Source organism: Macrotis lagotis, chromosome 1 (assembly GCF_037893015.1).
Source record: "Macrotis lagotis isolate mMagLag1 chromosome 1, bilby.v1.9.chrom.fasta, whole genome shotgun sequence".
Lineage (NCBI taxonomy): Eukaryota > Metazoa > Chordata > Mammalia > Peramelemorphia > Peramelidae > Macrotis > Macrotis lagotis.
Genome location: NC_133658.1, coordinates 6,736,862 through 6,763,423, shown reverse-complemented (window position 1 = coordinate 6,763,423; position 26,562 = coordinate 6,736,862). Strand labels below are relative to the sequence as shown.

Sequence of the window (26,562 nt, the reverse complement as noted above, 5' to 3'; positions counted from 1 at the left end):
GGGATAGAAAGGAATATACCTTTTTCTCTGCAGTACATGGAACTTATACAAAAATTGACCATGTACTAGGACATAAAAACCTAATGATCAACTGCAGAAAGGCAGAAATAGTGAATATATCTTTCTCAGATCACAATGCAATAAAAGTCATGTGCAATATTGGTCCAAGGAGATATAGACCCAGAACAAATTGGAAACTGAATAACCTCATTTTAAAAAATGAGTGGGCCAAAAAACAAATTATAGAAAGAATTAACCATTTTATCCTAGATAATGATAATAATGAAACAACATACCAAAACCTATGGGATTCATTCAAAGCGACTCTCAGGGGATATATTATAGCTCTAAATGCTTACATGAATAAATTGGAGAAAGAGGAAATTAATGAACTAAACATGCAACTAAAAAAAATAGAGAAAGAATAAATCAAAAATACCCAATTAAATACCCAATTAGAAATTCTAAAAATAAAAGGAGAAATTAATAAAATTGAAAGCAAAAAAATTATTGAATTAATAAATAAAACCAAAAGTTGGTATTATGAAAAAACCAATAAAATTGATAAACCTTTGGTCAATTTGATTAAAAAAAAGAAAGAAGAAAACCAAATTGCTAGTATCATAAATGAAAAAGGTGAACTCACCACCAAGGAGGAGGAAATTAAAGTAATAATTCGAAATTATTCTGCCCAACTCTATGCCAATAAATTTGATAATTTAAGTGAAATGGATGAATATTTACAAAAATATAAGTTGCCCAGGTTAAATGAAGAAGAGATTAAATACCTAAACAACCCTATCTCAGAAAAAGAAATTCAACAAGCCATTATTGAACTCCCTAAAAACAAATCTCCAGGGCCTGATGGATTCACAAGTGAATTCTACCAAACATTTAAAGAACAATTGGTTCCAATCCTATATAAACTCTTTGGAAAAATAGGGAAAGATGGAACTCTGACTAACTCTTTCCATGAAACCAATATGGTACTGTTACCTAAACCAGGAAGAGTTAATACAGAGAAAGAAAATTATAGACCCATTTCCCAGATGAATATAGATGCAAAAATCCTAAATAAAATCTTAGCAAAACGATTACAACAAGTCATCATGAGGATAATACATTATGATCAAGTAGGATTTATTCCAGGAATGCAGGGTTGGTTCAATATTAGGAAAACTGTTAGTATACTCAATCATATCAACAACAAACCTATCAGAAATCATATGATCATATCAATAGATGCTGAAAAAGCTTTTGACAAAATACAGCATCCATTCCTATTAAAAACACTAGGAATAAATGGACTGTTCCTTAAAATAATTAGCAGTATCTATTTGGAACCATGAACAAGCATTATATTCAATGGGGAGAGGCTAGAGGCATTCCCAATAAGATCAGGGGTGAAACAAGGGTGCCCATTATCACCACTACTATTCAATATTGTATTAGAAATGTTAGCATCAGCAATTAGAGAAGAAAAAGAAATTGAAGGAATTAGAATTGGGAAGGAATACACAAAACTCTCACTCTTTGCAGATGACATGATGGTCTACCTAGAGAATCCCAAGAAATCACCCAAAAAACTACTGGAAACAGTTAGCAATTTTAGCAAAGTTGCAGGTTATAAAATAAACCCTCATAAATCCTCAACTTTTCTATGTATGCCTAGCAAGAAACAGCAGGAAGAGCTAGAAAGAGAAATCCTATTCAAAGTAACCTCAGACAATATAAAATATTTGGGAGTCTATTTGCTAAGACAGACTCAGAATCTTTTTGAAAACAATTATAAAACACTTCTCACACAAATTAAATCAGATTTAACTAACTGGGCAAATATCAGCTGCTCATGGATAGGTAGAGCTAATATAATAAAAATGACAATTCTACCAAAACTAAACTATATGTTTAGTGCCCAACCAATCAAAATTCCAAAAAATTACTTTAACAAGTTAGAAAAAATTGTAAGTAAATTCATATGGAGAAATAAAAAGTCAAGAAGTGCCAGGAGCTTAATGAAAAAAAAGTGCAAAAGAAGGAGGCTTAGCCCTACCTGATCTAAGATTATATTATAAAGCATCAGTCATCAAAACTGTTTGGTATTGGCTAAGAAATGGAGTGGTGGACCAGTGGAATAGACTAGGTGTAAAAGCAGGAGATAATTATACTGATCTGTTGTTTGATAAACCCAAAGAGTCCGGCCACTGGGATAAAAACTCCTGCTTTGATAAAAATTGCTGGGATAATTGGAAGTTAGTATGGAAGAAACTTAGATTAGACCAACACCTCACACCCTTTACCAAGATAAGATCCAAATGGTTACAGGACCTAGACATAAAAAACAATACTATAAGCAAATTAGAAGATCAAGGACTGGCCTACCTGTCAGATCTATGGAAAGGGGAGCAGTTTATGACTAAGGAAGAGTTGGAGAACATCACCAAAAACCAATTAGATGATTTCAATTACATTAAATTAAAAAGCTTTTGCACAGATAAAACCACTGTAACCAAGATCAAAAGAAATGTAGTAAATTGGGAAGCAATCTTTACAACTAATGATTCTGACAAAGGACACATTTCTAAAATATACAGAGAACTGAGTCATATTTTTTAAAACAAAAAGCCATTCCCCAATTGACAAATGGTCAAAGGATATGCAAAGGCAATTTGCAGATGAGGAGATCAAAGTAAACCATAGCCATATGAAAAAATGTTCTAAATCATTAATTATTAGAGAAATGCAAATTAAAGCTTCTCTGAGGTACCACCTCACACCTTTCAGATTGGCCAATATGACCAGGAAGGATAATGATCATTGTTGGAAGGGTTGTGGGAAATCTGGGACACTGTTACATTGTTGGTGGAGCTGTGAACTCATCCAACCATTCTGGAGAGCTATTTGGAACTATGCCCAAAGAGCAACAAAAATGTGCATACCCTTTGATCCAGCAATACCACTACTGGGTCTATACCCTGAAGAGATGAAGAAAAAGGGTAAAAACATGACTTGTACAAAAATATTTATAGCAGCCTTGTTTGTGGTGGCAAAGAATTGGAAATCAAGTAAATGTCCTTCAATTGGGGAATGGCTTAGCAAACTGTGGTATATGTATGTCATGGAACACTACTGTTCTATTAGAAACTAGGAGGGATGGGATTTCAGGGAAGCCTGGAGGGATTTGCATGAACTGATGCTGAGTGAGATGAGAACCAGAAAAACACTGTACACCCTAACAGCAACATGGGAGTGATGTTCAACCTTGAAGGACTTGCTCATTCCATCAGTGCAACAATTGGGAATAATTTTGGGCTTTCTGCAAAGAAGAGTGCCATCTGTATCCAGATAAGGAGCTTTGGAGTTTGAACAAAGTGCGTGGACTATTCCCTTTAATTTAGGAAAAAACAGATATCTTATTGTCTGATCTTGTTACCTCTTAGACTTCTTTTCTTTAAGGATATGATTTCTCTCTCATCACACCCAATTTGGATCAATGTACAACATGGAAACAAAGTAGACTGACAGAGTGCTTTCTGTGGGGCAGGGGGGTGGGAGGAGGAAAGCAAGATTGGGGGGAAAATTGTAAAACTCAGATAATATCTTTAATAAAAATTAAAAAAAAGAGTCAGTCTGAAGTTCCAGTACAGGAGGAAGACCAGAAGCACAACTAGGCTCACAGCCTGCAGAGGAGCCAAGACCCTCCTCATAGGTCCAGGGCAGAGGGGAGAGCATGGGGTCATCCACAGACCAGAGCCCAGGTCAAGAGAGCAGGCCGAGTCTTTCATAGCTCATAGCCTTGGAGGAACTGAGAAATTGCAGCTACCAAGATACATCTCTGAAAACTTCCACAAAACCCCTCCAAAACTTGGGACGTGTGTCCTCCACCCTGGAAGCAGAGCCCCACCTTAAGAAAGAGTGAAAACTAAGTCATAGGCTGGGGAAAGGAGCAAACAATAGAAGAAAAAGAAATCAAACTATACGCAGTTACTATGGTCATAAGGAAAATAAAAAGATATTCTCAGAAGAAGATAAAGTCAAAGCTGCTGCATCCTAAGTCTACAAGAAAATATGAATTGGTCTTTGGCCTTGGAAGAGCTCAAAAAGGATTTTGACAATCAAGTAAGGGATGTAGAGGAAAAATTTGGAAGAGAAATGAGAGAGATGCAGGAAAATCATGGAAACCGAGTCAGCAGCTTAGTGGAAGAGACACCAAAAATACTGAAAAAAATAACATCTCAAAAACCAGACTGGGTCAAATGGCAAAAACAGTCCACAAAACCAATGAGGAGAAGACCTCAAAAAGCAGAGTTGGTCAAATGGAAAAGAAGAAAATAATTCCTTAAAATATAGAATGGAGCTAAGGGAAGTGGATGACTTTGTAAGAAATCAACAAACAATAAAACTGAACCAAAAGAATTAAAAATTAGAAGAAAATGTGAAATATCTCAATGGAAAAACAACTAATCTGAAAACTAGATCCAGGAGAGATAATTTAAAAATTGTTGTACTATCTGAAAGCCATGACCAAAAAAAAAAAAAAAGTCTGGACATCATTTTTTCAAGAAACTTTGAAGGAAAACTTTCCTGATATCCTAGAAGCAGAGAGTAAAAGGGAAACTGAAAGACTACACCAATCATCTACTGAAGGAGATCCCTGAAAACTGCCAGGAATATTACAGCCAAACTTCATAACTCTCAAGTAAAGGAGAAAATATTGCAAGCAGCCAGAAAAATTCAAATATCATGGAGCCAACAGTCAGGATAACACAAGATTTAGTAGCTTCTACAGTTAGGGATCACAGGGCAAAAGAGCTTGGATTACAACCAAGAATAAATCACCCAGCGGAAACAAATGTCCACTGAACAGAAAATCTGATCTTCAAGTGTAGGACTTGGGTAAAGCATAAAAAGTAAGCGGGAAAAAGTAAACAGGAAGGGCAGATCATAAGGAACTTAATGAAGCTGCACTGCTTGTATTCCTGCCTGGGAAGACAATGCTGATAACTCATGTGAACTTTCTGATATATTAGAGTAGTTAGAAGGAGCGTATACAGACAAGGCAGTTGAGGTAAGAAGTTGACCTTGAAGCTATAATATATTAAAAAGATGGGAGTTATGGGGAAGAGAGGAACATAAAGGGAGAGAGGTAGAATAGGCTAAGATATTTCTTGTAAAAGAGGCAAGAAAAAGTTGTAGTGGAGTAGAAGGGGAAGGTGAGGGGGATTGAACAAGCCTTATTCTCATCAGAAGTGACTCAGAGAAGGAATAACATGCACACTCAATGGTTATATACATCTATCTTACCCTGGAGGAAAGTAGGACGGGAAAGAGATGGAGAAAGGGGTGGTGGTAAGTGATAGAAGGGAGGGAAGATTGAAGGAGGGGGGGGGGAGTCAGATGCTAAACACTTTTGAGGAGGGGGAGAGAGAGAATAGAATGGGGGTGGGGAAAATAGGATGGAGGGTAATACAGTTAGCAATAGTAACTGTGGAAAAAATATTGAAACAAGTTTCTCTATAAAGACCTCATTTCTCAAACAGAGAATTGAATCAAATTTATAAAAAAATACAGTCATTGCCCAATTGATAAAAGATCAAAAGATATGAACAATTTTCAGATGAGGCTATCAATGCTATCAATTTAAATCACTTTTTAAAAATGTCTTATCTCAGGCAGCTAGGTGGTGCACTGGATAGAGCACTGACCCTGGAGTCAGAAGGACCTGAACTCAAATCCAGCCTTAAACATTTAATAATTACCTAGCTGTGTGACCTTAGGAAAGCCACCAAACCCCACTGTCTTGCAAAAAACAAAAACAAGGGGCAGCTAGGTGGAGCAGTGGATAAAGCACCCTGGAGTCAGGAGTACCTGGGTTCAAATCTGGGCTCAGACACGTAATAATTACCTAGCTGTGTGGCCTTGGGCAAGCCACTTAAACCCATTTGCCTTGCAAAATCCTAAAAAAAAAAAGCCTAACTCACTAAGATAGGAGAAATGCAGGTAGGGAAAATGAGGAGTTATAAGATGATTCAGCAATCTGTAGATGGCTTGGAACTCTGTCCAAATGCCTATAAAGCCATGCCTAACCTTTGATGTAGTGGGGCCACTGCCAGGTTCCATGTTCCAGAAGAGATGGAAAAACAGGAAGAAAAAGGACCGAACTGTATAAGGATATCCCCAGCAGCTCTGGTCTGGTGGTGGGGAGCTGCTCATTGGTGGGGGAATGGCTGAAAAAAGTGTGGTATGGGATTGAGATGAAATGCTCAGATGCAATGGGAAATGTGCCTTACACAAAGTATGGCAACAGTGCAGGGTGAGCAGCTGTGAAGGACCTGCCTTCCTCAGTAGGAACCCCAAAGGACTTATGATAAGGAATGCTATCCATCCCAAAGTCAGAGCTGAAAGGGTCTCAATATAGATTGAAGCATATTTTTTCACTTTATTTTTGAGATTTCTCTTTTTTGGGGGGTAATGTTTATTTTTACAACATGACTACTGTGAAATATTTTTCATGACCACACATTTTTAACCTATATCAAATAATTTACTTTCCCAATGAGGGTAAGTGGGGTAGGAGGAATGGAGAGATTTTGGGACACAAGTTTTTAAAAGTGAATGTCCAAACAGGTTTGTGCATGTAACCAAGGAACCAAAATAAAACATATTTTAGAAAATGGACAAGAAGAAAAGTGTGGTCATATAGTAAGAAAGAAGGATAACTAAAGGAGAGCCCTTGTTTCCCATTGGTTCCAAGTCAAGTAAAGAGATCATAGCTGGGCAAGGAGTCCAAAAGACCTGACTTCCAATCCAGTCTCAGACATTTACTTGCTATGTGACCCTTGGAAAGTCTCTTAACCTTTGCCTCAGTTTCCTCATCTGTAAAATGAGGATAATAACAGCAATTACCTCCCAGGGTTATTGTATCAAATGAGAGAAAAATTTTTAAATGCTTTGCAAATATTAAAAGTTCTATATCAATGCTATTATGCATGACTGGGAGTCTGTGACTTATTAAAAATCCTGATAACTGTTAAAAAACCAAACTTGATTGATTGACTGGTTGGGCTGTATCTGTACTACTTAGCATTTTTATCGAGGATTCACAGCAAGCTAGACATGGCAGGTGACACATTCTCATGGGGGATTCTAAAGAAAGTGTTGCAGGAGCCTGAAACCCTCTATCTATGAATATGAGTTAACAGAATTATTATTGTCAATTTTAAAATAAAAATTCAGCAAGCATTGATTAAGAAGTTATTCTGGCTCAGGACCTAGGACAGGATGAAGGTATGTACAACAGGGACAAAGGAGAGGACATGTCTTTGCAGAAATCTTACATTAAGTAGGCAGAAGCGAGGGAGGATCTGGGAGGTACAACAGATCCATCAAAAAATACAATATAAAGTAGAATGAGATAGGAATAGAAGAAAGACCTAACACAAAAATTCTGTTTAGGAAAGTCTGGGTAATACAAGAACTGGTTTCAGGAAACTGGGAAAGGTTTTTTTGGAGGAGATGGAAACTATCATCATAAAAATTCATTCCATTCAAACCAACACTATGGGTAGATTTAGTAAGATTAACGTTGCCTCATCAAAAAGGCAAAAGAGGATTGACTGAGTCTCAGAGTCTATGAGACCCAGGTCAAAACCCAGGAAAACACTTTCTGAATAAGGAGGCATCACTTCACCAAGATTAGAAAAGGCACAAATCATTGGATTTGCTGAAGGTAAACCGAAGTGGTTTCCTCAAAATGGCACCTATGGAAAAGCTAAGACCCAAGAGAAGACCCAAAAGGCCCTTCATGGGTGACATTGATATGAGCTCAATCACCTGTTAGCAAAAACGCCTCAAACAGACTACTACTTACAGAAATGAAGGGGTCTTTGATGGTACTTTAGGGTCAGGTCACAATGACAGAAAATTACACTGGCACTGCCCAGGTTTAGGGAACAAATTGTTTGAGGAAACACAGAAAATTGTATAACAAATCACTGCCATTTGCTGGTGGCTAGAATTATACTTCAAAAGCTTTCACATATTGACAGAGGACAAATGTCTATACTACAAATAACAGATCTCAAAATAGCCTTCAGAACTCCAGAGCCTTGGGCAAGGCAGAACTGCTGTCCACAATCCCAAGATAAAACACTAACATAAACTCAGAAATCATTTAGTCAGTGTTGCCCTGCCAAATTCTCATCATCACCACCCTCCTTGGAGTGAACTTCCAAGCCTTAACGTCCCATGAGAAAGGATCAAAGTCTTGTGTGAAGAAGCTGAACTGAAAACAGCCTGTAGGTTCCAGGTTGGGGTCTGGAGACACTTGACAGGCAGGGGCATCTCAATCATCCACCAAGTCACAGAAATTCCTTATTGGTATAAGCTGTGCAATAAGACAGAGAATGTGAAGCTTAAAGAATGACTGGCTGGCATCTTGTCACAGACCAACTCCTCTGAAGAGAAAAGTGAAAGAATGAGGATTATCCTAATATGAAGTTCATTGACAAATAATGAGAATGACAAGAGGAACACGAATGAGGCTCACGTTTAAGTGTCCTCCTAAAAAGAGAGTGCAATTCCTCATGATTAAGTCTGTATTATAAGCAGTGCTAGTCCCATCTTATGGATGAGTGGCTTTGCCAAGGTCACCTGGCTGTTGAGTTGGCCTAATGTCTTTTTAGACATTTTAGGTCATTAAGAGCCTCCTATCTATAGGGTACTTCATCTCTTTTAACACATCACCACTACCATGGGCTACTGGGCATCGTAACCCCCATGAAATTAGAGTATCTCAGAGTTGGGATAGACCTCAATGGCCATCAAGTCCAAACCATAATGAGGAGGAGTCCTCTGGAAGCATCTTTATCAACATGCCCCTCCATTCTCTTCTCCTGAAGACTTACGGTAAAGGAGCTTCCAGCTCCCCCAGATGGCTCAGCAGTCAAGGTGACATTTTTCTTTTGCATTCACCACTACAAGTTGTTCCTGCCAGAGCAAGGTCAACAAGTCTAGTCTCTTTTAAATAGAGCTTCTCAACCCCCAATCATCATCTCGTCTACTTCAGGACAACATCCCCAAGTCTTCCATCAACTGTCCTATGACTATTTTGCAAATAAAGAACAGACTCTGAAAATTTACATGATTTGTCCAATTTGCACAGAGTCCTCCTAGCTACAAAGAGAAAAACAGACATTGGAACTGGTATGAGGAATTAATCCAAAAAAAATTTTTTCCCCCAAATTCATTTGAAATCCTTTCAAATTAAATCTGAAAACAGTAGGAATGGAAAGGTGAAATTGTGCAGAAAAACAAGTGAGCTAAGTAAATCAGCAGTCCTCCCTCAATATACTAAGACAGTGGGCACATCCAATGTCCTCCCAGAGGTGACCCACAGAACAGGAACACTGTTCCTAAGCAGATGTCAGTCCCAACACTGAGGGTTCGACCATCATCCTCCCTCTAACACTCCATGAATGAGAACATCTACACAATGGAAAGATAACAATGTTCACCTTCTCTATAAATCTCAATCTCAGTGAAAACTCCATTCTCCCCCCAGGCCCCATCCTCAGATTTGGGGCAGTCTCATCAGCAATGTAGGTGAATTATCTTGTCAAGATTGACACATGTATCGGAATCCCTTTACTGACAGATGATAGAGATACTTCCTTCCCCAGTCAATTACAGCGTGCTAACATCTTTGACAAGTGTCTGTGATCAATAATAGCTATGGGGAGAGCCTCTGGAGAAAGAGGCTGTTCTCTCCCCACTTGGAGCAGGGAATCTCAGAAAAGCATCCTGAGGAATCCATGTGCAAAAGGCCATGGTGGAGACCAGGCAACTGCTGGCAGCTTCTTTTGAACCACATACACGATCGGTTCCCCTCCATGGCTGGGATTTCTCTCCCGCCCTCCGACTTTTAGCTATAAAGCAGTTTAGACAAACAGGGAATATTTGACTGTCAAAGATTAACTATTGGCCTAAACTAGCTTTAAGCGGCCCACAATGCACGAGGCATGAATTATTAATACTAATCCTGTGATTAAGGTGTGCTATAATGGCTTCAGGTTGTCAATCACGCCAGGAGAAGACGACTCAAGAGAAGCAGGTGCGCGCAGGGCCTGCTGCAACTATGGGACAAATCGTTGATTTCAATGGACTAAGCCTTCTCTCAATCTGCAATGAATATGAACTCAGGCAGTAAATGGGGGTGAAGACAGCCTGGGTATTTTTTTTCCTTAGTAGAACTAGTTCTGAATCTTGGCAACTTCTCAGTATCTCTTACATGCAGCTCTACTCTGGGGGTTTCTGGGCTTTCTGCCTGCCATGCACATGAAGATAGAAAGCAGATTAAGGTCAGATCCATCATCACTCCTCCTAAGCTGGCCCTCGGGCCATGCAGAAGCGATACTTCTCTGAGGCCCTCACTGCCACAGAGCACCCCCCACAGGGTCCTGAGGGCAGACTGCAGCCCCTAGCCCACATGTGACCCCATAGAGCGCTGAGGCATATTTTTGCTGCCATGATCAGGGGCCTGCGACAGTTCAGGGATGGAGACAGAAGGACCAGGGACTGGAGGAGCTGCTCTTCTGGAGCCAAGGAGGCTATGCATGGTGGCCATTCTTCCATTTCTCCTTTGGAGTCTGGGACAACTCCACTTGGCTTGATACCACCCCAAGCTTTCCCTAAACAGGCTCAGCCCCTCAGCTTCTGAGTGCCATCCTCCATGAAACAGGACAGATGTGTCCCTCTTCTAAGCCAGTGATGTCTTTGGCAGCTCTATCTCTACTGGGCAAACAAGTCAATGTTTGCTGATAAAGATGCCTTCTGCGTTCCTTTGAGCTCTTTGTTTTAGCAATTAATTTACACTGGTTTGACTTCTAAATGAAATGATACGCATGTAAATACACACCTTGGTACTTTAAAAAACAAATATCATAACCATCAACACAAGGAAATTTTCAAGAACAGGTTTAAAAACAAGCCCGAAGAAGAAGCAGCAGGACCAGGCCAAACCTACCTTCCCCAAGTGCCCCAGAGCCCAGAACTAACAGCAAATCCACCAACAGGACAAAGGCTAGAAGAAATAAGTCATGGAAGGAGCTACTATGGTAGCAGGAATGCCTCCAAGACATCAGCAAGCAAAGACTCAGAGGAAAATGGAGGGCGGGCACAGATACAAGCACCATTCCTAGAGAAGATGAGACAAGAGATTTTAAAAAGTCTGTGCAAATGAAGTGCAAGTGCTTGAGAAAAAAAATTTAAAAAGAATGAGTTACAGAAGAAAGAATTGGAAGGAGAATTAACAGCTTGCGCACAAGAGATGCCAACCAAACCCACCCAAGCCACAAACTCCCCAAAATCAGAATGGATCAAAAAGAAGACCATGACCCCACAAGAAATATGGAAACAGGAGCGGCTGGGTTGCGCAGTGGATAAAGCACCAGCCGTAGAGTCAGGAGGACCTGAGTTCAAATGTGGTCTCAGACACTTAATAATTTACTTAACTGTGTGACCTTGGGCAAGTCATTTAACCCCACTGCCTTGCAAAAAAAAAAAAAAGAAATATGGAAACAACATTAAAAAAATGAAAACAGAGAAGAAAAGGTAAGTTATCTCATAACAAAACAACTACCCTAGAAAACAAATTGAGAGAAAATTTAAGAATTGTTGGACTACCTGAACATCATAACAAAAAAGGAGTTTTTCACATTCTATTTTAAGAAATCTTAAAATAAAACTGTCAAAATCTCTTAGAACCAGAGGGCAAAGGGGAAAAAGAAAGAATTCACTAGTTATCTCTCGAAAGAAACCCCAAAATGAAAACTGCCAGAAATATCAAAACCAAAACTCAGAGTTCCAGATCAAAGAAAAAAAATCTGCAAACAGACAAAAAGAAAGAATTCAAGTCCTGTTGGTCACAATCAAGATCACACAAGAGGTGAATACACTGGAGCGAAGGGAGGGTTGAGGGAAATTCTCTCACATAATGAGGGTAACCAAGTGGACATCTTTACAAGGAAGGGGGGTCAGCTAAAGGAGAGAGGCTGCCACTGGTCAGAAGGATGGACACATATTCAACAAGGAAATGGGGAAAACAAGAAAAGGGAGGGAATGGGAATTAAAGGAAGGGTGGCTCAAAGGAGGGAAGAGTCCTCTCTAACCTATAAAAAGACCTCTAGCTCTTTTTGAGGTGGCAAAGAAAGGGAATCTGAGGGATGTCCATAACCTGGGGACTGGATGAACAAGCTCTGACACAGAAATGTGATGGGCATTCTTGTCCCCTCATCAGTGCAATGATTACCTGGGAGTCCGTAGGACTCTTGATGAAGCCTGCTGCCCCCTTCTCAGAGGGGGAAAGGGATTAGAATACAGACTCAAGGATTCAGCCAGTGTGGGAAGTGATTTTGGATGACTAACGTTTCCAGTTCTCACTTGAGAGGGAAGGAGATGCTGGGGAGGGACTGAGGCTGGGAAGGGAGGGTGAAAAGGCAGAAGATCAACTGACTCACTACTACACTGCATTTTCATTTTTGTAAAGCTAGACTCATGAATGCCCACCGCAGGCCCTCTTCTGCTCCCTATTTCCCAGAGTCTGTCCAGGTTCATGTCTGCTTTATTTCCATCTCATCTTCTATTGTCTCCTCCTTCTTTCAGTCCCTACATCGGGGTCTTTTCCAATAAGTCTCCTCTTCTCATTATGTGGCCAAAGACCTTAAGCTTCAGCATCTGACCTTCCAGTGAAGCATCTCCCAAGCCTGTTCCAGATTCTGCAGGCCCGGCTCTCCTCCTGGTCTGGCTCTCCCGAACATATATTGCCTCCAGAAAAGCCTTGGCTTTGACTCATGGTCTCCTTGTGCAGGGCAAGGCCGTGTCTCTACTCTTTCTGTCCAGCTGGACATAGTTTTCCTTCTAAGGAGCAGGCATCTTTCAATTTCCTAGCTGTGGTCGCTGTCTGCAGAGGTCTCACAAGGCAGTGAGTAACACTCGCTGTACTCTTCCCCATGAATGGACCCTGGAGCCAATAAAGCCCTGACGTCAAGGTTCACTGCTGAGAAGCAAGGCCTGCGACCTCTGTCCAGACCCTGAGCATTGGGCTCCAAGGTCACTGCCCTGTCAGCTTCCCTCTCAGATCCACCTTGGCTCTAAGAAGGACTCAGAGATGAGGAGTCTGGGAGGTGGAAGTGGGGGAGGAATGGCCTGACTTCTTGGGGCTCACCAACCCCTCTCCCTATGATATGTAATCTGCAGCTTTCACTGGGTCACCCTGGGGAAGGCCCCCAACCAAACAAGAAAAGTGCTGGTGAAACAGAAGTTCATCATCATCATCATCATCATCAAGCTCACAGCATCAGACCAAGACCACTCTACTTCTGGGGTCTCTTTCCACCCTGACCTCCTCCTCCGGTGGCTCTAAAATCATCCCCTCCTCTGCTCCAGAACCCCCCCCCCCCCCAACTCATATTCCCCAGAGCTGCCCAGGCTTTGTTCTCCAAATAGACACCAGGACTTCCTCTTGCAACCCCCACCCCCACCAAGTAAGAAACACTAAATCTGTCATGCACAACCATCCACAAGGTCAGCCTCGCTGCTGCCCACACTGCCAAGGACACCAGGATGCAGCCCCCACCAGTGGAGCCTTATGGTCCCTGTTACAATTATTGTCCTATGAGACACAGACCACCCAAGCCACTGAGCTTCCTGGGCAGGATTCTCCCCTCAATCCACCCCGTGGATTCAGTCCTGATTCCAACTATTATGGGGATCTAATGAGAAAATCAGTAAAGCGTGCTGCAAACTTTAAAGTGCTACATAAATAATAGCTAGTATGACTGGCTTAATAGATACTGCTGGAGAGAGCCCTGGGCCTAGAGTTAGGAAGACCCGAGTTCAAATCCAGCCTCACACACATCTAGTTGGGCGGTCTTGGGAAAATCACATCATGTCTATTTGCTTTAATTTGATGGAAAAAGAAAGGACAAACCCTTGAGGGCTCCTTGTCCAGAAAAGCCTGTGGACGGTCACAAAAAGTCACATACAACTCAACAACTGAACAATAACAAGCCTGAAGGGATGGGGGGGAGATGGCAGATGTGTTTTAAAGGTGGGGAACCCTGAAGAAGGCAGCGGGGACCCAATGGAAGCATTAATTCACTAAACCAAGAGCCGAGTGATGAGGGGTGAGCTAGACAGGGGACCAAGTGAGTCGAGAGAAGGGAATGGACATATGGGGAAAGTGGAGCTAACAGGATTCTTTAGTCTTATCCTTCTCTACCACCATTAAGACTACATGCTACCTCCCCCCCAAGAATTCTGGCATATCTCAACTGGAGATGCCTAGAAGTGAGGACACTGCTGCCACTTCCCAGGTGCTGCTGGCTGCTTAGCTTGGCCTTCTGAACCAAGAGAAGGAGAGGAGAGGCCCGAGGACAGACTACACATTTGTCTGAACAATAGGGAAAACAAGACTGTCCTGTTCACACAAGGAAGGGCCCACCATTAAGATCCTAGGGTTTAAGAATATGGCTTGGCCAAGAGTCCTTGGCCTTGCAAGAGGCAGTCTCTGAGTGGGGCTCTTTCAAGACTCACAAAGAAGGCATCCATCCAAAGGACAGGCAGTGACCCAGGTCCTGCAGGAAATGAGCACAAACCTACCTACTGTCGGTGAACAGGAACTCCAGATGGGTCATGTACACTTCCCAGCGTGGAACATTGTAACGCTGTGCCAAGGAGAGGGCGAGGGTGTAGACGTTGTTCTCAAGTGTCCTGGAATGAAGAAAGAAAAACGGTCACCAAGAGCCACACAGAAACTGTTCTGGGGTCTCCCTCCCTGGTAGGTCAGTCATGGGGTGCCATGCCCCTGAGTCTGACGCTTTGTAGGCTTGCTCAGGGGTTGGTATCCGTACATTGGAGAATCACAAGGGGCCCGGGCCAAAGCAAGGGAAACCCAAGGAGGATCCCTAGACCTGACCTTCCCCCTGCCTCAAGGACGCAACAATCTCCAATCTGCAGGGGAGGTCACTGCCATCTACTCCTTCACCACCAGAAATACCCAAGGGGCACTTCACACAGGAGACCCTGGGATCCCAGTGGGAGGGTCATGCAGAGAGGCTTATGGGCATGACAATGAGAAACCTCCTTCAATATATGGGATCCTGGGCATGAGATGAAGGGGCTGCTGTACTGTGATCAAGTGTAAAAGACACGGACTTCTCTGGGGCTCAGCTTCCTCATCTTAAAAAAGGGGACAATCAAGTTGTCTCTCAGTGTTTCAGTGACTCCCTCAAAGGAGGGGGAAACGAGGCGAAGCCCCCAAGCTCTCTTCAAAGGTTGCATGGCATATGCGTCCATGGGCCACCAGTATTGTCGCATCATTGCCTTCCCCAGGACACCTCTTCCCAGCATGGCTCTCTGTAAATAGGAGGCCCTTAGGAAGCATTTACTTCATTAAACCGGGGGTGATGGGCAGGAATCCCAGCTCTAGGACTTGCTGCCTGGATGACCTTGGGGAACTCCTCCCTACCCCACACTTCTCTTAGTGATGGAGACAAAGGGTCTAGTGGAGGCCTTAAGCCTCTCCGCATCTTCATCCTGTGGGCCTCCACCAGCATCCTCACTGATGCTTCTTCACTAGACCAGGAAAGGATGAGGGACAGCAGAGGCAAGCTCTGCAAAACCCATTGGTTCATCCAGCCCAAGGTCTCATACCCATCACCAGGACCAGGGCAGGCCCCGAGTGTCCGTGGAGGCTCTCAGCCAGGAGTTCAGAAGCAGGGGGACGTTTCTGGCCACTGCAGCTTATGACATCATTTGCTGAGGTGGGGGTCGGAAGAAGAAACAAGGCTGGGCCAAGAGATCTCTGGAAAAAGCACCATCCTGAGCCTCAGGGAAGGACGGCTCTAGGGTCCAGGAAGGTGGGGAAGGGGGCAATTCAGCATAAAGCAGATTGAAACGGCATAATGATTTTCCATTTTGCTTTTCTGTACAGACACGAATTCCCAAGGCATAGAAGGCTGACAAAAACAATCTCACCACACTGGGAATCAAAAGGAAATACTTTTTCTGAGTTGAACAAGGACACCACAGGCAGATTATCAGGTCATATTAATTTAGAATTAATTTTCTCCAAATTGCTTAAATTAAAATAATTGTGTCTGTTTTCCCTTTAAATACTGATTGCTTCCTTGGGCCAGCCTTTCCTAAGTCTTCCCCCAGCCTGTCCTGTGGGCAAGGCCCTTCAGGGACCGACACACTCAGATGTCATGGCTCTCCCTTCTTGGGGAAAGTTCTCAAAACCACTGACCCCTCCCCCCGGCCCCCCAGGCTCCCAGCACACCCCGTTCAGAGCCCCTCTGCAGCACCCCAATCCCTACAGCTGAAGCCGACCCTGCTGGGCTTCCTTCCTGTGGCCCGGTGCTTCAGGGAATATGGGGTTCCAAGGATCAATCAGCTTGAGCTGTCTGGAGGAGAGAATGAAGAACATCCAAGGAGAAGGGATATGGGAAGCACAGCCATGGAAACAGGGCCTTCGAGGCTCTAGAAGCCTTTCTCAGGGGCTTTCCTGTCTAGAGAAGTGGCCCAGGCCCATCTACTAGACATCACAGCACTGACAGTTGGCCATAGAAAGAGATCACTACCATTTAGACAAGTTCAGAGGTTAGGAAGACCCCTGGTTTGGGGAGTCAGCAGATTTGGGACCAACCCTGCTACAGGCAATGGCCCCGGACTGAAGGAAAGGATTTGGGGGCTGTCCCAAAGGTCACCCACCAAACAGGGTCTATCAGTATTTCACTTCAACTCAACCTCCTCTCCTCCAGCCTCCCCAGCAGAGTCCATGTTGGGTGCAGCTGAGTGGTCGAGCAATGGGAGGGAGATTGGAGGGTTAGCATATTCCTCCAAAGGAAGTGCTTGAAGTAGCAGGGCCTACTGGGTTTCTGGAAAGCTCTCCCTGACCAGCCCACCCACAAGACCCCAAACACAACAAACCAGCCCCCGGTGTTAAGAATCTGTGGCCATGCAGACCCTGTGCAGAGCTGCGATCGAGGGCATGGATGTTGCTGCCGAGAGGAAGAGTTTCCATGGGGAAGGGTCTCCAAGCTCCAGCATGACCCCTGCCCTTCTTCCAGATTAGGAGGAGGAGTTGGGCAAGGGATCAGGACAAAAATAAGGCACGGACTGGCAGGGACCCAAGAAGCTGGTGATCTGCTCTCAGGTATAAAGACTCCTTCCCCTAGGGAGGGGGTCATCCTTGGGCCCAGAGATTGGAAGCCTAAGTGGACTGAAAGCTGAGCTGATCCTCATGGAGCTGACCCAACCCCTCCATGCCTTGGGATGGATGGTAAGGGAGGCAGTCCTCTGAGGGGTCCTCTGTCCCCAGAAGGTGACCCGGTGATAAAGGGGATCTCGGGAACTCAACACAAGGGAGTGCCAAGGGATGGAGGAGTCTGCTCATTGGTCACAGGAGAAAGACCCTCAGCCCTGGGGGGACCTTGGGGATATACTGCCCCCCAACAGACACTGCCTCTTCTGGAGCACCTCCAGGAACAGAACCCCAGGCCTCCCGAGGTGTCATATTCTATTCTAGGGGTCAAAAATTAAACTACTTAACCCCCTTCTTCCAGATGCTCCCACCTGCTGAGGGTGGACAGGGTGAGTTAGTGACCTACACACCTTGGCCCCAAGCCAGACCTGCCTCACACCATCAGAGGCAACAATCCTGGTTCATCACTTGTTGGGGGGAAGACACCAGGGTTGAATCCTCACACCTCTGAGTTTTTGGGAGGGGAGGACTGCTGCTACACTGTGTCCACAGAAGAAACGTTGCCCCCACTCTTGCCTGCCTCCTCCTCACACTCCCTGGTGGTCCAGTGGCCTCTTGGCCCTTTGGTGTTAGTTTTTCTGGAACTCCTCTCTTGTTCTAGTCTTCTCTCCCCCCTCCCCCCACATCCCCTCACCCAGATTTAACAGAGAGACACTGTTTCTTCCTAACATAGAATCCACCCTCTGTGTTCAAGGCCTTCAGAGGCTGCCTCATCCTGCCTGTCCCCGCTCACCTTGTACTCTGGAACCAGTGATGCTGGCTCCTGGCCGCTGACCAAGTGGGCCTAGAGATCCACCCCAGCCACCCCTCTCACCGCTCCCTAAACATGAGTGCCTGGCCCTCACACGGTCCCTGCTCTCGGGGGGAGCAAACAAGTTATGGATGGGAGAAATAGACCAATGAAGAAGGACAGCAGCGGAAGGAGGGGGCCGACAATGGAAGCTGCTGGAGGGCAGGCGCCCTCAGCCTCCTGTTTGGCCCAATCAGTGGCTGCTAACTGGACTTGACTGGGCTGGACCGGGGTCTGGGGAAAGCAAATTTCAGAGAGACAATCGTCATTATGCCCCTCCCCCTCGAGAACTGGTGGGGTGAGGGGAGATGGGCAGGGGGAAAGAAGACAAGGAGGAGGAGGGGAAAGGAAAAGGTCCCATATGGAGCCTGATGTCTGGCAAGATCCAGGGGGCAGCGCCCACTAGCTGCTGCCCAGTCAAGGCCCGTGCAAGGTTGGCAGGTGGCCACTGGGGACGTGGCTACTTACTCGGCTAACCCCAGGATGGTCTCCCTCTTGTACTGGTCGTCGGCCGTGAAGCGGGCCACGTCCACGCCCTTGCCCAGGCCCTGCAGCAGCTGAGCCTGGGTGAAATCCAGGAGTCTCTCCTGGTAGAAGTCCAGGTGCTGCACCAGCACCCTGAGGTCTTCGGGCCAGGCGTGGCCATCCAGGGTGGAGACGTGCTTGATGATTGTCTGGATGAGCTCACTGGGATCGGCCTGTAGCACCCCAAGAAACAAGCACAAGTGTCAGTCTGGGAAGGCCCTTCTTCCCATACTCACCCTCCCCTTGTGTCCCATTTAGAGCTGGGAAATGCGAGGTCAAGAAAGGGGAACCCTTCAGGGGTCAGAAGAGACAAGCTCCCAGAGTCTCAATTCTCTTGTCTACAAAATAAAGGCTAGAAGTCCCTCCTGGCTCTGCCCTTGCCCAAGGTCAGAGGATGCATGAAGGAGGCTGGAAAACTGCCATGACAGGCCCTCCCCCAGGCCCAGAAGCTCTACTGTAACCACCAGCTAGCCATCAGAGGCCCTCCTGGCTTTGGACCTGTCTTGAGCAGAAGAAATGACCAGCAGTAACATCCCTGGCCGGACCTGGGAGAGGGCCGCCAGGTGGCTGGACCACTGCGCCAAAGGCCCACACTGCCAGGCACTGCGCCCCATCCCCTAGGGAAACTTCCCTAGCAGACTCTCAGATCTCGTGTTAGTTCTGGCAGCTTCTCTGAAAACAGAAAAAAAACCAGAATTCCTTAGAAGAGAGGAAGCCTGAAGGAGGGATTATGATGCCCCATGTTTTCATTAGAGCTCAGTTCTGCATTTGGGGTCAGAGGACAGGAACTAAGCAGCAGCAGCAGCCCCCAGTCCAGGCAGTCACCAGACCCAATGCTGGGTCCTCCAGGAGGCCACCAAACCCTGGGGAGGTGGGGGGTCTGCTCTGATCACATGCTCCAGGCTAGCCCCCACTCTGACTGACCACTGGAGGACCCTCCCCCCGTGGGCATTCTCCAAACCCCTCCCCTAGCCCTTCCACCTGTTAAAGTCCAAGCCTCGCCACACAGTCCTACACAGATGTGAGTCCCGCAGCAATGAAGCTGCAGGTGGGGTGACTGGAGGGGGCACAAATTCCCCTATCCCAGTCACTGCAGAATTAGCACCAGGGTCACTGACTCAGGAATTGTTTGAATGGCCCTTTCCCCAAGGTTGGCAACTCAACAGTGTGAAGTCCATCAGTCTGCCATTCAGCCCAAGGCCAAATGGGTAGAGGGTCAGCCGCCAAGCCTCAGCCCATCATTTCAAGCCTCTGGAGGGTTTCTCTACAACTCCAGGCCTTAGGAAACCCGGCCTGGCATCCTCTGGGAAGATAACACCCCGGGACAACCCAGGAGAGCCAATAGCAAGCCATTCAGGGAGTAGTCCCCAATGGAGGCCAACGGGCTGGACAAAACACCCAATAAGCTTTGCACCCCACTGGGAAACTCCACAACCCTGGGCCAACTGGATATCAGTCTTCCCATCAGTAGAAATGGGAAAAGAAACAGGTGGTGAGTGGGTAGAGCACTGGCCCAGGAGTTGGAGGACCAGAGTTCAAATCCAACCTCAAAACACTTACTAAATAGGAGGGGTGGGGGGAAATCCTGTTTCTTAAAGATAAGAGCTAGGTAACAAGTAACAAGTGGTCAATGGTAAATTCATCAAAGATCAAATCAAGTTTCTGTAAAAAGAAAATCTAAATAAACTACCCTGAAGACAGAATTTGTGGGCAATTTATCTGACTCCTGACAAGGGAGTAGAGAGACATGGGAAGACAGAATGCAGTCACATTCTGGAGCCCACTCTCTGCTCTGTGGGGCAGCCGTCCTCACTGGTGCCTCCCTTCTCTCTGATGTTGGACAGAGAAGTTGTCCCAACTCTACCATCCTGTGACCAGGTGAAGCAGCCCAGGCCAGAAGGAGTGAAAAGGGTCCCTAAGATCACAGAGTCAAATCCAGGACCTTCCCCTAACAAGTCCACCTTAGTTAATGTGCTATAATCTCCTGGTATTGTTCCTAGAAGATCTGTTGGGCTGGGATCTGCTTTGGCGGGGGATGTTTTTGTTTGTACTTCCTGAGAAACTTTGCAAAAAAGCAAAGTATCTAATTCTCCTGACAGATTGGGGGACTCAAGGGACAGGATGAGGCACGAGGTTGGAAATGGCAAGTATGGATTTGTTTTTACTTGACTGTTCATTTGTCACAAGATAAAACAGAAAAATATTCAAGGACTTGAGTCAGAATCTGGACCAGATGGCCTTCAGAGATCAGTTCGTTCCCCGCAAGAGCTGAACGGGAATCCCCAATTCGAGAGTTGAGGCCTCCAAGGGGAGACCCCTCAATTCCCTGGGAAGCTGTGCAAGTCTATACCTGGCAATCCCAAACCTTTGAGGTCAAGTCGATCCTTGACAGGCCTTCAATTATTGCTGACATCGACTGTCTGCCCATCAAAACATTAATCTGGTTACTTCAAGTCTCCTCCTCCTCCTCCTCCTCTTTGGGGTGCAAAGAGGATAACAGATTATAGCTGCACCCCACTCCCCATTTTATAAATAAGGAAACTGAGGCCCAGGAACAGGATTGGACGTCAGAGGCTGGATCAAAGTGTCCATTCTGTGAGTCCAGAATCAGAAGCCTTTCTTCCTTATCCCGCCTCAAGTGTGGGGCCCAGACTGAACATGCAATTCCATTTCCCCAAATGCTGCCTGACTGAGAAATAACAGATAGGGTCCATATGTAATTTCATTGGTCCTAACAGTCATCAAGGGTACCAGTAAATGGCGGAGACAGGATCTGAACCCAGGTCTTCATTCCTTCAAAAACAAAGAATTAAAGCCAAAAAGAAGTAGAAGGCTTTGTCTTCTACTCTCCTACAATGTAGTTTTCAGTTGCACTTCTACTGCTAGTTGGTTTTCATCCATGGCAAAACAGGAAACAGCTGATGTGAATCCTGAAGAGATCACTAATACAAAATACACCCTAAAATCCCAGAAGGCAAAGGTATCTCAATGGACCCTTTCCTGAGTCCCATCTGCTAAGCCTGGGTGGGGGGGCAAGAGGACCAGGGGAAGATGGCAGGACATCCACAGGATAGCCAGGACAGGTCTCTCTGGACTATATTGAACCGCCCCAGACTCCTGCCCCACCCAGGTCCATACTCCAAGGAAAAATCAAGCATGCAATGTGCTAAAGTCTGGGCTGAGAAATTCAGAAAACATGAGGAAAAATGGGAAAAGTCTACAGAAAGAGCATGGGGGAACAATGACAAGTGAGACAAACTGAGGTCCCATGGAGAAGTGCTATGTGCAGGCAACAAGGCGAAATGATTCTGATTTTCATTTTCTGCCTTTGGAGGATTCATCCAAAGTCTGTCACACTTAATCTTGAGCTCAGCAGCCCTAGCCACTGGAAACTCAGGGTACACACCAGCAAAGGGTTTCTGCCTTCTCAGGATGCTCCTAGTGCAAAAAGAACACTAAGCCCTGAACTGTCTCACTAAGCACCTGAAGAGGTGCCTGAGGGGTGGAGAGGCTAAAGGGGACTCAAGACCCCCCAAAGGGGATCTGGGAATTGGAGCCAATAGGCAGGCACTGTGCTTGCTGAGTGGACAGGTGGGCACTGTGCTCGGAGTGGAGAGAATGAACCGAGTCCTACTCAAAAGGAACTGACAGTCTAATGAGACAGACAAGGATATACTCAAATATGCCCAGAATATGGAGAAAGGGAGTCAGAAGCAGGTAAATTCATGGGAGTGAGAGGGAGTTGCACATGAACAACTCAGGAGAAGGAACCAATCAATTAAAAGGCATTTATTAGGCACCTACAAGTTCCTCTGTACTGAGGACTGGAGATACAAAAAGAGGCAAAAGACAGTCTCTGCCCTCAAGGAGTTCCAGGTCTAAAGGGAGAGACAACATTCAAACAGATATATGCAAAGAAATCTCTAAACCAAGATATAGGAGATGATGCCAAGGGAAGACCCTGGAATGAAGAGGAGTTGAGGAAGGCCTCCTGGAGGAGGTCGGATTTTAGGTGGGTCTTGAAAGAAGGTAGGGAGGTTCAATATTTGGAGCAGTGAAGGGAAGAGTATTCCAGGCAGAGTAGACAAGCAGAGAAAAAGGCCAGAGACAAGAGAATGTCATCGGATCACTGGGAATGAGATTAAAGGACTGGAAAGGGAAGGCAGATTCTGAAGGGTTTTTAATGACAGACTGAGCAATTTGTATTTGGTGTTGGAGGTGATAGGGAGCCACTGGTGTTTACTGAGGAGAGGGTGGAGCAGGACACCCTGAATGGTACCCTCGACGACTGCTGGGACATCACTGGGTAGCACAAATAAATGATCACTACCCTCAAGACTGTTATCACTAAAGTCATGTACAGACAGCCCACACCAAGTCTCTTGCTGCAGCTATACAACCCACTCCTAAGACCTGCCAGAGTCCCCAGCTGCCCACCTTATCCCCACTGCCCCAACCCCATCACCAGAGTCCCAAACTGGGCTTCTGTGTATAGTCAGGGGGTGTCCGAGTTTGGGAAAGGAATGACATGGGCCTATGGGCCTACTCTCTCTCCCACTTAACTTCTGCTACCTCAAGAATTTTCCTCTAGTAATCTCAGTCAAAAATCCCCCACATTACTGGGTTCCTGCTCCACACAGCCTCCTTGCTCTCCAGGCTTTGGGAACTCTGGGAGCAAAAAGTAGGGATAATTAGGTATTTGTCTATACACACAGCCAATTATAAGATAAGAGTGTTTCAGTATGGAGGCAAGTAATGAAGATGCCACAATGCCACTAACAGAATCATTGGGCAATTGTGTCTGTCATTCACTTGGAAGCAATGGAGAACGATGGCATCTCTAATTCTATCCCAATCAAATAAACCTCATGCCTGGCACACTTTCTAACCTGCCTCATGCCTTCCCCATGCACAGCCACTATTCACTGCAGTCCACATTCACAGGATAATGGCCAATTCATATTTATTACTTTGCTTAAATACAGAAGTGACCTGGAAAAATCTGAGAACAAATAGTGCGACTCCCACGCACAAAACATCCAATCTTCTGCAGAAAAACATTTTGAAGTAAATAAAGAAAGAAAATCTGCCAAGGAGTCCCATGAGGCAGAGGGAAGGCAGGCTGGCCCAGCTCAAAGGGTTCCAGTACAGTTGGAGCCCAAGGAGACCAAATCACATCCCCCAAGGTCACTGAGCAAGTCAATGGCAGAGCCAGGGTCAGAGGCAGGGTTCTGAATCCAAGTCCAGACTAACCGATTCACAAACAGTCAAGGTGTTCAGGGTCAGAGCCAGCCTTCAAGGCTGTGCACCAACGAGCATCACCTTGATTTCATCATGCCAGATTTATCACCCTTCTCCCCTCTCTGGCAGAGATGGACAACTGGCATCTCACTGACCAATGAGCACAACTCACACCGTCCCACCATGTTCTGATGCCTAGAACCTTCTTTCCCAACAACCCATACCTGAAAGCTGGGCCTTACAGCTAAGGCCCAACTCAGAGACTTTCAGACATTAGGGACCAGCCCACTGAGACTTTGACTAAACCATCCCCATCCTCCTGGGAAAGGTGAGTCAAGCCATTGTTTATCAGTTTATCAGCAACACCTCCTAAGACATCTGAATGTGTGTTGGCTGGAGGGGAAGGAAGATCCTACCTTGACCAGTTACTGCCTAAAGAGTCTTCTTAGATTATTTCTGATGACAGAAATGATTCTTAAATAAGGAATCATTGGGATCATATAGGAGATAGTTTCCCTTCCTCTTTCCTCATTCTCTACTAGGTCTAGTCAGCATCTGAAGGACACTGCTCATAACAGATGGATTAACTTTCTTGGCAAAGTTGTTCAGACCCCACCCAAGTGGGAAAGTCCATAGTGTCCTACCCAGAGGGTAGGAGATGGGAGGAGGGGAGATCCTTTGTCTAGATTGAGGAGGGGAGATCCTTTGTCTAGATTGTCCAAGGCTGGGGGTAGTCCAGCAGGAAGAGAGATATAATCAGGCCCCTCCCCACTCATTATACTATTTATTCTTGTTTAATTGATAATCCATCAGAGTTGACTACAGATAGGACTGGAGTAATTAATAAACTGATCAATTAACCAGAAACCATGACTGCAGAACTTTTTATAGGTCACACATGTGGATACATCCTATCGGAATAATCATTTGCTCACAACTTGATATAGAATAAGGTAAATTCCATGAGGGCTTGTGTTTGGGTCCTATTTTAACTTCAAAAGGAGATATAACTCTTTCCAATGTATTGTCCCATTTTCAAAGTGCCACTTAGAAGGAGAAAAGGACCATTTCAAAATATTAATTTTTGTCTCTTCACATGGATCTATCACCTAGGGAAGGGGCTGCTTCAGGAGAGAGTCAAGACCTTTGTTTTTGTTTCTGCATGGCAATGGGGTTAAATGAATTGCCCAAGGTCACACAGCTAGACAAATAATGTCTGAGGCCAAATTTGAATGAGGTCCTCTGGACTCCAAGGCAGGTACTTTATCCACTGTGCCACCTAACTACTCCCCCACCCTTTTAATTTTTTTTTTGTCTGGACTCAAGACCTTCTTCTATCTGAAGGTCCTCAAGCAAAGACTGAGTGATCATATGTGGAACTATCCATGACAGCAAATGAAGTTTTGAGTCCCGGGGACCAGGTCACTTCCCTTGGCGGTGTCCTTTCCAAGGAGGTCCACACTGACATTGAGGTTAACACTCACACTGCCAGAGCTAGCTCAGTGTTTGAAGTCTCCAAAAAGAAAATAGGGGAGATAAGTATTGGATCGACTACCAGACTGAAGGTCTACAGAGCTGTTGTGCTGACCTCAGTGCCATGCCAGGAAATGGAATCCCTTCCATTTCAATTGTCTTAGGAAGATTCTGAAGATCTCCTAGCAGAAGATCCTAGACACTGAGGTCCTTTCTCAGCTAAACAGTCAGCATTCCCACATTACTACAGAGAGCACCACTACAATGGGCTGGACATGTTGTTGGAATGCCAAACAGATACTCCCCAAAAGGCCATTTTTATGGAGAACTCCCAAAAGGCAGGTGTTCACAGGGAGCTCAGAAGAAGAGATACCAAGACACCCTGAAGGCAGTCTCCAAGCATTTTGCATTCAATGAAATTCTAATTCAAGTTGGTCCAGAGACCTTCCCTCCAGTTCCCAAGGTCTGCCCACCATGCCAGCATGTCCCTTCTTTTGGGTCATAGGCTATCTCTTGGGTTCTATTCCTCATCTCTCAGTGTCAATAGTTCATTAGTGGCTGCCCCCATGGCTAATCACACCTGCTTTGGGTTATATGCCTGACACCCCTGTTTCACAGAAGTCATAACCAGAATTTAGTCCAAGGTGACTTCTCCCAGCTCCTCCAGGGGTCTCTGACTCTCAGGCATCGTGGCTTCCTCAGAGTCTGTGGCATTCTATGATTTGTAATCAAGTTGCAGCACCCAGAGAATATTTCTGTGATGTGAAGGAGCTTGAGACTTGGGAGTCCTGAGCAGTCAACCACCCCAATGCAGTCCTGCCACCTTGTCTTCCTCCCCAAATCCAAGCCCTACGCATTGTCCAATTCCATAGCCTTACCCTGAGGCAGGCTGTCATCAGTGGAAACCAAAAGCAGATGGAGCCCCCCTACCCCAAGGAATCCTTTCTCCATGTGGACCCTTGGCAGGACCTTCTCCATAGGAGATGCCTTGGGGAGGAGATGTTAGGAGGGTCTTGGGGTAGTGAGGTAGTGCTCACCTTCTTTCTCCAGGCCTTCACTTGACCAAAACAAATCTTTTGTTTTTTTGAATCAGCCACCAACAGGCTTGGATTAGTTGCATCTGTGGGTCACTTGGGTGCCCATAATAGGTGCCCATAAGGCTATCATCTGCTCTGAAGAAGAACGCTAACCATTCCCTATTCCTCCTAAG

At 45.3% G+C, this 26,562-nt stretch overlaps 1 protein-coding gene across 2 annotated transcripts in view; it reads right to left on the bottom strand.

Annotated features, from left to right (window-relative positions):
• NBAS (NBAS subunit of NRZ tethering complex) overlaps positions 1-26,562 on the bottom strand; it is a 212,954-nt gene that overhangs the window by 64,795 nt on the left and 121,597 nt on the right. For both annotated transcript variants that reach the window (XM_074195083.1, XM_074195079.1), the window contains 2 exons: positions 18,582-18,811; positions 14,659-14,769 (listed from right to left, as the gene is read on the bottom strand). In XM_074195083.1, the coding sequence (XP_074051184.1) occupies positions 14,659-14,769; positions 18,582-18,811 (341 nt within the window). The remainder of the gene's footprint in view (positions 1-14,658; positions 14,770-18,581; positions 18,812-26,562) is intronic.